This window comes from Chenopodium album, chromosome 10 (genome assembly GCF_948465745.1).
Source record: "Chenopodium album chromosome 10, dcCheAlbu1.1, whole genome shotgun sequence".
Taxonomy (NCBI): domain Eukaryota; kingdom Viridiplantae; phylum Streptophyta; class Magnoliopsida; order Caryophyllales; family Amaranthaceae; genus Chenopodium; species Chenopodium album.
The window spans coordinates 62,602,607-62,615,287 of record NC_137843.1 but is presented as its reverse complement, the minus strand read 5'-3'; the positions used below and the strand labels follow the sequence as shown (position 1 = coordinate 62,615,287).

General features: G+C 34.8%; 2 protein-coding genes, 1 non-coding gene and 2 pseudogenes across 3 annotated transcripts; 4 read left to right on the top strand and 1 right to left on the bottom strand.

Moving 5' to 3' along the window:
* Positions 1-145: 145 nt before the first annotated feature.
* On the bottom strand, positions 146-219 carry TRNAI-AAU (transfer RNA isoleucine (anticodon AAU)). Its single transcript has one exon. It is a non-coding gene; the product is annotated as a tRNA-Ile (tRNA).
* A 36-nt stretch (positions 220-255) lies between these two features.
* On the top strand, positions 256-5,168 carry LOC145564562 (putative UMP-CMP kinase 2). Its single transcript, XM_081624839.1, has 9 exons — positions 256-455; positions 2,246-2,299; positions 3,034-3,088; positions 3,209-3,326; positions 3,417-3,579; positions 3,750-3,830; positions 3,928-4,035; positions 4,284-4,349; positions 4,697-5,168. The coding sequence occupies exons 1-9, from the start codon at positions 378-380 to the stop codon at positions 4,709-4,711; spliced, it is 738 nt and encodes a 245-aa protein (XP_081480965.1). The 5' UTR covers positions 256-377; the 3' UTR covers positions 4,712-5,168.
* A 1,005-nt stretch (positions 5,169-6,173) lies between these two features.
* LOC145564561 (pentatricopeptide repeat-containing protein At4g25270, chloroplastic pseudogene) lies at positions 6,174-8,121 on the top strand (annotated as a pseudogene).
* Positions 8,122-9,332: 1,211 nt separating this feature from the next.
* LOC145564560 (21 kDa protein pseudogene) lies at positions 9,333-10,185 on the top strand (annotated as a pseudogene).
* A 1,633-nt stretch (positions 10,186-11,818) lies between these two features.
* LOC145564559 (protein PROTON GRADIENT REGULATION 5, chloroplastic-like) lies at positions 11,819-12,577 on the top strand. The gene is made up of 2 exons (XM_081624838.1): positions 11,819-12,251; positions 12,347-12,577. The coding sequence occupies exons 1-2, from the start codon at positions 11,979-11,981 to the stop codon at positions 12,449-12,451; spliced, it is 378 nt and encodes a 125-aa protein (XP_081480964.1). The 5' UTR covers positions 11,819-11,978; the 3' UTR covers positions 12,452-12,577.
* Positions 12,578-12,681: the final 104 nt, after the last annotated feature.

Here is a 12,681-nt window from a genome sequence, read left to right as displayed (position 1 = left end):
AATATTACTTCGTCTTTCCCTTTTATGATTTATGATATACATATACTAGCTCGAACCGGTGTAAATGCATGGTAAATCAAAGCCATATACTAGCTCGAACTCGTGTAACGGTGTAAATGCGTTGTAAATTTAAATTTTAAAAAATTGGCCTATGCAGGTCTCGAACCTGCGACCTTCGCGTTATTAGCACGACGCTCTAACCAGCTGAGCTAATAGGCCTATTTGTTGGATTTGTATCTCTTTAACAAAATTTCCAGAAAATACGTTTACGTATGCATCCTTACTGTTCGACGAAATGTCTCAGTGAAACTCAAGGCGGAAACAAATTATGAAACCGTCCCGCAAATTTGCATCCAAACACACATACAATTAGAATAATGTTGAGGCGCATCTCTTCCCATCTTTCTCCTCTTCTTCGAACTCCCAATCCATCTCTTATTTCCTATGTTAATCAGGTACATTTTTTGGCTTTTCTGTTATTAGCTATGTTTAATTTCTGGGTGTTCTCTAGTTTCATTGATTTTTGAAAGAAATTTGGTTTTTTAATGCATAATATATGATTTTATTTGGGTTGAATGTTCTGGGTTTTGTTAATCTTAGCTGGAAACACTTTAATAAATGTGGAAAAAGTAACCCCATTTGGAAAAAGAAGTAGAAATGTTGAAAAAGTAGACTTTTTAAGATTGATGAGCTAATGATTCGTTGCAGATTGACTGTTTGATTGGAAATTATGTCAATGGCAATATTTGTAATTGTGGATTGTTCCTTTTTGATCTGGGTACTAGCTAATTTGAGACCCTTGCTTTGAGCTTTACTGTTGATTCCCATATTTTAATTTTGAGTGGTTTTTAAAAGGGGTAATGTATTTGTTAGATCTGGATATAGTTAAATTTGGAAAGATTACTATGAATATCATCTGAAAATGCAGTATCATCTGATATAATCAATTTTGACATTGAGAGAAAAAGTTTATTTATTAATGTTATGCTTCAATGGAATTGAGAGCATATTGTACTGTGTACATGCTCTCGAATGTCGTGGTAATGATCAAAGGCAGAAAGAAGGGTCTACCTTTAGATTGTCAGCGGTTGTCACTAAAGTTGCGAGTACATGCTCTAACGTGCACCTAACTTAGTCATGATAGATTGATAGAAGGTTTATTGTTGTAATTGCATGAAGTTGTGAGCTTCATAAGGAAACTAATAGCCTTCAGGTCTGTTCTCTAAGAAATAATCCTTTACTGGTGCTTCAGTGCATTTTTTTTGTGTGCTTTATATAAGAAAAAGGGATGGTTTTTTAGTTGTGTCCAAGAGTTAATCTCGGCCAATTACACTATGTTTGGATAACAATGGTGAATGGAAAGGGAGGAGAAGGAAAAAGAGGGAAGGGAAAGGGAGGGGAGGGGACTAGGGGAGGGAGAAGGTGACATTCCATTTCCTTCCAAATCTCTCCAACAATGGAGGGATTTAAGTTTATTAAAAGGAGAAGGAAAATGGATCCTTCTATTTCTCTCCCTTTTCCTCCTTGCATTAGATATCCAAACAATAGATGATGCATCCCTCCTTTTCTCTTCTCTTCTTTTCCTTCCATTTCTCTCTATTCAAACATAGTGTTAATGTTTATATATGATTAGTTGCATATTGTCACGAACCTTTCATTTGGTTAGGCTGAGCTTATTGATTCATCAATATATCTTTACCAATCATTTTATTCTTCAAATATGGTGACATTGTTTGTTTCTTTTTTCAAACGGGGTTTTACAATTCAAAGTAAATGGTCCTAGAGTAAACTTCCCCTCTGCCCCTCACCCGGCACTTGTACTGCTGCACTGGGCTTTAACTTATGCTGCTGCAAAAGTGTCAGTGGCCTCTTTTGCTTGGTAAAGTATTATAAAAGGTGGCACTCTTCAAGTTGAATAAAAGGGCTGCCCCCCGGGGGTTGGGGGGTGGGCGGGGTGTGATATAGCTGAATATAGTCTCAGTAGGAACAGGTTTTTAGAGCAAATAGAGACAAATACTTATCCATTTAATATCAGTGAGTCATGAAGTATGTAGTAACTATGCTGTTGTCTTTATACGCAATTCTGACAAATATTTCAATATGGTTGTGGTGTGATATATTGTGGTCGGTAGTTCCCACTCAGAGCTCCTTCATGTGCTATTTCTGACTATCACTTAATGAAGTTTCTAAATTCTTGTTAGCATCTTTCATTAATCTACCTGACTTGCTGTTTCATAAAACTCAGGCTTCTCACTCCTTAAGGATGCTGGAAACATTTAGTACGGATACTGCATTTCCGGTAATTTGTGATTACTGAATTTTAGCGGTAAACTTTGCAATGATTTAAACTGCATTACCTTTAGTGATTGATGGATACAAGTATAAAGATTTTTTTTATATTGAATCTTGCTTGAGCAGGGTGGCCTGCCTATAGTTATTAAGTATCAAGCTGATTGTGTTTTTAGTCTAAACCAATATCAGTGTTTAGCACTTACTTTTTGTCTCATGGACAGAACCCCTAAATATTCTCGTAAAAAATTATAGATGATGGGCTATCTTTTTATGTTGACGACCCATTAGGTAAGTGGCCATATATTTTGGGAATACTGCTGAAAGACTCCATCCCTAAACATGTGTTTTTCTTCATAATTTTCCATAACCACTTAATACCTCTCCAAAGTGGTATATATTATACAGTAATGAAAATTAATGAACATTTGAGACATTTGGGGATGGACACACATTACCATGGACATTGGCATGAGATTTTCTTCCCACATTTACTTAAAATGAATTAGCAGCACCACCATTTATTACCATCTACAGAGTCTGTGATGGTTTCTATCTTCTAGTGGTGTCAATAAACATTATCCTACTTAATGTACTTGGATAATTTGCATCCCCTGGGAGTTGTGATGGGCTATGTTATTCATTTGTTCCGATACATTGAACTGTTTGTGGCCTTAAAACTGTATCTATATGGTAAAGACATAATTTCAAGTGTTTTTGCTTGATTTTTCTTATCTGCTGCAGGTGCAAGGTGGAATTTTGTCTAAAGAGAAGCCACAATTCGTAGCTTTTGTCCTGGGTAGTACTCATGGTTTATTTATGGCCATATGTTCTTGATGCTAGAGGGAGTACAACTGACAATTAGAAATGTTAATATTTTTAATGTGCATTATTAATTGACTAATTGTTATGCTCATAGGTGGTCCTGGAAGTGGGAAAGGTACACAGTGTGAAAAGATTGTGGAAACATATGGATTTACACATTTGAGTGCAGGAGACCTGTTAAGACATGAAATATCCTCTAAAAGTGAACATGGGTACTACTACATTTCTCTCATTAACTGGTAGTATGCTCTTGATATTTACCTTGTGAGATTGAATAGTAACTTGCAAAACTTTTGTTTCAGGTCGATGATTCTTGAAATCATCAAAGAGGGAAAAATTGTTCCTTCAGAGGTTACGGTCAAGTTAATCCAGAAGGCTATCAGTTTTCCAGACAATCAAAATCACAAGTTCCTGATTGATGGATTCCCACGAACTGAAGAGAATCGGTTGGCATATGAGCGGATTGTGAGTTTTCTGTAACGGCTGGCTTTTGTGCAATTTCTGACCTGTTTTCCTATCTTCTCTACTCTCCCTAATGTACTAATATATTTTTGTTTGTTTTTTTGTTTCTGTGAGTCCTTTTTTTTTTTTTTTTTTTTTAAATTTTTTTTTTACATGTCCTGTTTCTGATGCAGATTGGAGCTGATCCAAACATTGTGCTTTTTTTCGATTGCCCTGAAGAAGTGATGGTGAATAGAATCTTAAACCGTAAACAGGTGCTTTGAATTTTAAGGTTAAAAATCTAGTTTGCTATTTTTTCTCTCTTTATGGAAGCTCGTGTATGTAATGAGTAATGTCTCTTCTTTGTTGTAGGGAAGGGTTGATGATAATGATGAAACAGTTAAAACCCGTCTAAAAGTGTTCAAGGAATTAAGTCTTCCTGTTGTCAAATACTATTCCAAGAAAGGGATACTTCACACGGTAATTATTGACATATCATTTGCCTTTTGGAATAAGTCCAAGTTGTAGTAGTAAATAGTAGTGAGCCAGTATTTTTCTGGTGTTGTTTGTTGCAGAGATTGTGTTTTGTATAGAGCACCATGGGGCTATGACATTGATAGCACATACGAAGTATCTATTATTCCTTGCTATGGTACTACGTGGTACTTTTAAGTAGGTTTTTGGTTGATGATCTTAGTAACCCCCCAAAAAATATTTGGTCTATGCAGATTAATGGAGTTGGAACTGAAGATGAAATATTTCAGCAAGTTCGTGAGGTTTTTTCTGCATATGAGGTATTTCCTTGGGGATGGGTGTCCACATGAGGCATGTTCTAGATAAGAGGGATGGCTTGATGCTCTTTTCCTCTTGACACACACAACATTCTTAAGAAGAAACTTAACACCTTTAAAATCAATCAATAGGATTTCTGCATGAACCTTGACAATTTAGAAACTAGGAGAACATTACAGGGTTTGTTTGTCCTTTCCATTATGCTAACGTAGCCATTAAATTTGATCCTCCCTTGCTAACTCTTACTATTTCTTGCCATTTTCCTATGTTATCATGTATATTATGGCTTCTGTGAGCTTTCTTTCTGTGTTATTCTATAATTTTAATATTCCTTGTCTTTAATTGGCAGCCAATAATTAGATGATGGTTCGATGAAGAGTAGTGAAGAAGATCCTGTTGTTTTTCCCAGATGGATGCTTCTTGACTCCTGTAATTCTGTGAAGGTCAACCAGTGTCATTTTTCAAGCTAAAATTACAAGTTTTTAGCTTGCAGCATAGCGTCACATCCTTCTCAAGACAAGAGGGATCAATACTCGATAGATACTTTGGGATTAGATGAAATCTTCTACCCCCAGTTCTGCTTCCATCTCAAGTTAGGGAGTGGATAAAATTACAAGTTTATTACTGAAAATGAAATACTTTGTATAGATTATATCAGTTTGACATGATAATTGTCCATTATATTGGGAATTTGGGAGGAGTGGATGATTTTTATGATTTGTCCACTTTCATCTTTTGTAACTTTTCTATTTCATTATACAGGCAACATAATATAAATTTATATTGCAAACCCTGATGGTGCAGACTATTGTCTGACATTCAACTGGCAAATTGTTCATCTCTGCTGACACCGGAGTGCTTTCATTTCTATGCTGGTTGATTTTTTTTTTTTTTTTGTCAACACATTATCAATAACTCAAACGTGTACAAGAATTTACTAGTTTTAAGCTCGTGCATGCACGGATTTGTGTTTATTTTTTGCATTTAACTTTTTCATACTAAATTTTTTGACAAGTTATTCTACTGCTAGCAATCAGCATATATATACGGTGACTACCAGGTTAGTAATTTTTGTTATGATGGCAATATATACTTGAGTAACGTATCAATCAATATATATATTAAAACTCATGGCAAGACATGATGTTTTGCCATGTGTCAACAATTTTGCCATTTGGCATATGATGTGTCGTCGCCAAATCATACCATAACATTAATTATTGAAAAACTCTATGCATTAACTTTCTTTCATGTATTAATATTAAATTTAATTGATAAACTCTTCATATGCATGGCATGACAATTTCCCTTGAATTGGACTATAACTCCTTAATAATTACATAATAATAAAGTTTGTAAGAAAATAAAACATTACTCCATTTTTATTTTGTGTATTAACTCATAAAATTGTAATCATAGAGTAAAAGATTTTTGTGCATTATGGAGTCGTATATATTTTGACATCAAATTTATATGATTATTTTAGTGTAAAAAAATTATTCTTATAATCAAACCAACTTATACAAGCAACAAACTACTTAAGCTATCATATTAAATAAATAAAAAAACCACCACTTAATCTCTCAATGACAAACAAGCCAAAATATATATAGTTCGATTAAAGTAATAAATTTATAATGACCCGGGGCATCGCCCGGGCCAATAACTAGTTATTTTAAAAACTTAAGTTAATTATTAATACAAGAGACCTACATCATCTTATTCATCTACATTAGAGCACAAAACAATTTGGATAAGGCAAAATTCTAATTCGAAACTGAGATTTGACATTGATGATTACCCTCGAGAACAACTTTGTATTATGAGTTTTCTTATCTCTTCGTATTGTTTGCTTGATTTTCTTCTTTGATAGGTTTTGTTATCTTGCAAAAATGCTGGCAACTTCAGCAGCTTCAACTCCTACCAATTCCTATTCTTTAACTATCAATCCTATCTCTAACAACAATGTTAAGAAACCCAGAAAACATAAACCAAGATACAATAACCCACATCTAACTAATCCTAACAAAGGCAACAATCTTTCATTTTTAGCTTCATCTTCAACCCCACTTCTTCCAATCAAACAAATCCCAGAAAATCAAACTAGAATTGAAGCTCTTGATGCAGTTATTCGTGATCTTGAAGAAGCAAGACTAAAAAATGGCATCATTGTTGATACTCAAACTTATTGTTCACTTCTTGAAACTTGCTTCCGATTGAAGGCCGTTGATCATGGGATTCGAATTCACCGATTAATCCCACAAAAGATTTTGAGCAAAAATGCTGGGGTTGTGTCAAAATTGCTTAGGTTGTATGCCACGAATGGCCGTATTGAGGAAGCACACCAACTGTTTGATGAAATGCCTAGGAGAGATGACTCTGCTTTTGCTTGGAATTCTCTTATTTCTGGGTATGCTGAGTTGGGTTTGTTTGAGGATGCTCTTGCAATTTACTTTCAGATGGAAGAAGAGGGTGTTGAGCCTGATAGTCATACTTTTCCTCGAGCTTTGATGGCTTGTGGTGGAATCAGGTCGATTTGTGTTGGGGAGGAATTACATAGACAGGTTGTTCGATATGGATTTTTCGATGATGTGTTTGTGTTGAATGCTCTTGTAGACATGTATGCTAAATGTGGTGACATTGTGAAATCTAGGAAAGTATTTGACAAGATTGTTTACAAGGATTTGGTTTCGTGGAATTCGATGATCCTAGGCTATCTTAACCATAGATTATTAACAAAGGCAATGGAGATATTCCATGACATGCTTAATGCTGGATATGAGCCTGATCATGTTACCATATCAACAGTTGTGTCTAGGATTTCCTCGTTAAAAATTGGAGGCCAAATGCATGGTTGGGTTCTTCGTCGAGGTCTAGAATGGAGTTTGCCTATTACAAATTCTCTGATTGTTTTTTACTCCAATCATGGCCTTTTGGATCAATGCAGGTGGTTGTTTTCCCACATGCCAGAAAAGGATATTGTCTCATGGAATTCGATCATATCTGCTCATAAAAATGATGTTCGAGCATTAACATATTTTGAGCAGATGGAGAACACTGATCCAACACCTGATGCAATCACATTCGTTGCTCTGTTATCAGCTTGTGCACATCTAGGTTTGGTAAATGAGGGGGAGTCTTTCTTCTCACAGATGACAGACGAGTATGAAATCACCCCGATAATGGAGCATTATGCTTGTTTGGTAAACCTTTACGGAAGAGCAGGGTTGATACATGTAGCTTATGACATTATAACAAGGAAAATGGAGTTTGAGGCTGGTCCAACAGTATGGGGAGCTTTGCTGTATGCTTGTTTCCTACATGCCAATGCAGAAATAGGCGAGCTTGCTGCTCAGCATCTTTTTGATCTGGAACCCGATAATGAGCATAACTTTGAACTGCTAATAAGAATTTATGACAAATTGGGTCGATCAGATGATTCTGAAAGAGTGAGAACAATGATGGTAGACAGAGGTTTAGACTCATAGATGCATGAAAATTTTACTGCTTTAAACTCTCGGATGATGATGGTAGACACAAGTATACCTGAACCTCCCCTCTAGTTTCTCAGCCTAAATAACCGTCCTGATACCGGAGAGAAATCCGATCCACGAAACGTACTCACTGAATGTTGCTTGCAGGAAGATCATTGTTGCAGGTTGTTTTCTTCTTTTATTACTACTATTACAAAGTATCATACTTCATTGCTTGTAACACTGAAACTGTACATAATTAGAAAGAAAGTCTATTAATAAGATGTGATTGTTGTATACTTGTATGGGATGTTGAATAACTTTTGTCAATATTCAACTATCAGATTGCACGTCTATCTACCCATTACTTTGCTGCACCATTAAGACTTAAGAAGGTTAGGAAGAAGTTGGTCTATGTCTATACTAAGTACGGAGTACCAGAAAGTCAAGCTCATCTATGAGAGTATGAGACTATGACAATGGGATTATACCACCTAGGCACTTGAAATTCCAAAACGTAGTATTATAGTTCTCGTGTTCGGTTCAAGTCGGGTTTAGATAGCTTGATTCGGGTCAAAATTATCAATTCGGGTAAAAGATTATCAACTTTATTTATTGTATATTAGTAAAAAAAATAAATTACTTAGTCATTATATTGGATTCATTTTGATCGAACACTTGTGTTCTTTGCTAGTCCTTTTACTATCACGAACACCATATAATGATTTGGGAAGGGCAGTATTATAGTCTATAGTAATGCGTGTAAATTTGTTATGACCCTAATGATGTACTTCTTGAAGCACTCATGATGCTGCTTAGCGTGAAAAACAGCTAAATTGTTATAATTAATAATGATTAACTCTGTAATTCAAAAGCCCCCAAGCATACAATTAAGTTCATACACTGTGGACTGTTTTTAGGTAGACTTTAGGCACTTAAAGCATCATTATAATTGAAAAATGGACACTCTTGATTGGCTGATGCACTTGATTCATGAGTTATAACTTTTGAAGTTGCACTGCTTGTACAAATACATAACTAACGACAAAATGGAAGAAGTTGTTTATCTAGTCTCTTAGAGTCACGTAAGAACTCCCACATGTAATTTTGACTTCTAAGTATAGTTGGCAATTTAATGCTCCGCACTGTCCTAATAATCTAAGATGGTAATTTTTTTGAAAATATGTATAACTTCATAATTCCTGCCTCTAACTAAACGGCCGCACACAAAAAGCCCATCCGACCTATTATTGTACACATCTGTTTCATACATGATCAAAACCAGCTTGCAAATATTATTAGTGTGCCCATACTTGTCATTAAAGAATGACCTAGTAAAAACCAAGGAAATATTAGTTATACTAGCACTAGTTGTGAAATCTAACACAAATCCAACTCAAAATGGGTCCTCCCAAAAGTGGAAAAAGAACAAAGACATGTGAACACCTTACCCTTTCAATTTATTACCTTAAATCCAACCTCTTCACTATATAAACACAACCACCTTCAATATTATTGCATTACATGAAACTCATACATCATAATCACCCTTTCATACCTAAAAACAAATATCTTTCATGTCTACTCTTACTCTCCCCTTCCTAATCCTCTCAATCCTTTCTATTGCCACCTTCGCCGCCTCGGCTGCTGCCACATCCACCAACAACTTCATCAAAACAAAGTGTAGCTCCACAGCCTACCCAACAGTTTGTGTACAATCTTTGTCATCCTATGCTAACAAGATCCAAAAAAGCCCACGTCAACTGGCCCAAACTGCACTAATAGTGAGCCTAGCCAAGGCTCATTATGCCAAAGCCTATGTAGCCCACCTGGCCCATTCCAGTGGGCTTAGGCCCAAAGAATCTGGATCAGTTAAGGACTGTTTGGAGGTTATAGGGGACACAGTGGACAAGCTTAGTAAGTCAGTCCATGAGTTCCAAACCGCGGTTCGAGGCCGGTCTAGGGACTTTTTATGGCACATGAGTAATGTACAAACTTGGGCTAGTGCTGCTCTTACTAATGAGAATACTTGTGTTGATGGGTTTAAGGACCAAAATGCAAATGGTAAGGTGCAAAATGCAATTGAGGTGCAATTAAAGGGTGTTATGCAGTGTACAAGTAATGCCCTTGCTTTGGTTAATCAGTTTGCTAATAGTAAGTACTTTCCTAATAATGTATGATCATCATAATTATGATGAAATTATGTGACCTACTATACCAAAGATAATAGAAATTTAATGAGGTAATATAAGAAAATTTTGGGGGAATAATTCCCCTTTTTTTAGTTTGGCTTTGTATGGTTTGAAATATGTTGTATACAATCATATATGATGTATAGTAAAAGGTAAAGTAACAGTTTTTTTTATTGTATATTCATTATTTCTTGGATTCAATTAAATACCTCTTGATTCTGTTTTAGTAATTCTTCCAACAATCTCTATGGAAATTTTGTAATGCTTCGTATAATCAAAGTTTACGACTTTAAAAGACCTAATTTTAAAATTATCTGATCGAATCTAAATCTACGTTGCTTTGAGACTTGTAGGTCGGGGAGAAGATATTTAGTTTATGCAGAGTAGCTAGCTAGGTTGAATATACATTAATATCATTAAATCGCAATTAAGTATAGATGGGGATTGTAAACTTGATAATTGAATTTAACGTTGGAGGCATGCCAACCATATTATAGTATGACTTTCATGTAATTGTTGGCATGAGAACTAAATGCAGTACGTTCTCACCCAACTACATTAAATCGATATAGTTAGATAGATCCTTGTCATTGTTGGATTAAGTACCATATGTTTGGGCCAGTTAGCCCAAAAATCGATCTAGTTTGGTTTTTTTTTTTAAATAAAATAAAATTAAAAAAAAATCCAAACATATTTGTTGTACACAACCTTCTTTTATTGATTTATAAATTTTTTTTATGTCTTTTAATGAATTTTGAATAATTATAATTCTTTTGTTATTTTTTTAAGGTAAGGAGAAAGACTATGACTGTAACTCAACCGTCAAGGTTTTTTTGATCCGATATTTGCGAGTCAGACACTTTAGGTTTGAGGGGGAAGGGTAAGGGATCCCCACCCTCAAAGTATCTCTAGTGGGGATTGAACCCTTGAAATGTGACAATCTTACCACCTTATAATTGCACGTAAATACATACTAACAAACATAGGTATTAGAGTTTTTTGTTTTGACTAAAAAGGCTACCCCTCTATGCATCTCGAAGTAATAGGGAAATTTCCAAGTGAAATTAGTGTATGAATGGATGGTTCAAATTAATATTCAAACGAATTATAAGCGGCTAAAAGTAGTTGTATCTTCTAAACCAGCCAAAATACACCTGGTTGAACTTCAAGTGCAGGAAAATTAAAGCACATCAAATTGCCAAGTGTAACTTGAATTTCTTAGGACATAATTTTTGACTAAAAATCTACTTCAACTTCTCTCAACCTTGAACATTTCTTTTCGTCTTTGATGTATTTTACTATCATATTCAAGGAATATTCTACAAAATTCAAGGCCATAACAACAGCTAAATTAAAATTTAAAAAAAAAAAAAAAAAAAAAAAAACATTGGTAGTTCTACTTACTCAAAGCCTCAAAGGCACTAAGTGGTCAATTTCTTTTTACTTTGATAAGTAAATATTTTTTTTTTTTTTTTAAATATTAATGAACTTTGTATGTATTTATGTGTCAATGAAACAAATATAAACATTTATTTACACTAATATTAACAATCGACTAGTATATAAAACACGTAGAATAATCTAGTCCAAAATATGATTAAAATATGATCAAAGGGTGATAATTTTTTTAGTAGGGTCCAATTCAAGAAAAGAGCCATTAGGAGACTAGATTGAGATTTCTTCCAAGCAATTAGGGGACCAATATTAAGACAAAACGTGTTAAAGAAAAACCAAGAGAAAATTCTAAAGCCACCAAAGTATATGTGGTTACCAATCTCCCATACAATCACACCAAAGGCTCTCATTTTTACACATAAAACATCACCCCTTCATACACTACAAAACCAAACCCAAAGTAACACCTTTATTTTTCAAAAGAATCTAAACAAAGAATTTCCTAGACCACAACACAACATTAACTTCCTCTTTTTTATTTGTGTGTTAGAGCATAACTTAGGCAAAGGAAATGGCAATGGCAACTTCTACAATCCCCGGGACCGGGTTCAAAAACGCCGGTTTTGGACCTTCATTCGCGTCCGGTGAGAATTACTCCATGCTAATGAAATCGGTCTCGGTTCAAGCTCGAGTCCCAAGCCGGCCTACCCGAGCACAACCCATGATGAAGAATGTTAATGAAGGGAAAGGGATTTTTGCTCCTCTTGTGGTTGTGACTAGGAACATAGTTGGCAAGAAGAGGTTCAATCAACTTAGAGGCAAAGCTATTGCTCTTCATTCACAGGTAGGCTTTATACAAATCATATACTTGTATGACTTATTCATGTGTACATTTAAATGAATGTTTTTATCTAAATTTTTAAGGAAATTATTGTGTAGGTTATCACAGAGTTTTGCAAGTCAATAGGAGCAGATTCCAAGCAAAGACAAGGGTTAATTCGATTGGCAAAGAAGAATGGAGAAAGATTGGGATTTCTTGCATGATTATATTGAAGATTGTTACAACTTTTGTAATGATAATTTGTTTAGATATTGTCATTTGGGCATGTTGAGACCTTTGTGTAAAAGCTTATATACATTTCATGATATAGATGTATTTTGTAGATTTCATAGTTGGAATTTTTATATTGCTTTAATTTTGCCAAACAAAAGAAGCATGATTTTCTCACATATGTTGAGAAATGATCTAATAATCTTATTTTGGAGATTAAAAA

What these genes read in the sequence shown, in the direction of transcription:
- LOC145564562 (XM_081624839.1), top strand. Translation starts at nt 378, where the DNA reads ATGTTGAGGCGCATCTCTTCCCATCTTTCTCCTCTTCTTCGAACTCCC. An exon ending in GTACGGATACTGCATTTCCG is followed by an intron (nt 2,300 to 3,033) that starts GTAATTTGTGAT and finishes TATCTGCTGCAG; the next exon opens with GTGCAAGGTGGAATTTTGTC. An exon ending in ATTCGTAGCTTTTGTCCTGG is followed by an intron (nt 3,089 to 3,208) that starts GTAGTACTCATG and finishes TTATGCTCATAG; the next exon opens with GTGGTCCTGGAAGTGGGAAA.
- LOC145564559 (XM_081624838.1), top strand. Translation starts at nt 11,979, where the DNA reads ATGGCAATGGCAACTTCTACAATCCCCGGGACCGGGTTCAAAAACGCC. An exon ending in CTATTGCTCTTCATTCACAG is followed by an intron (nt 12,252 to 12,346) that starts GTAGGCTTTATA and finishes ATTATTGTGTAG; the next exon opens with GTTATCACAGAGTTTTGCAA.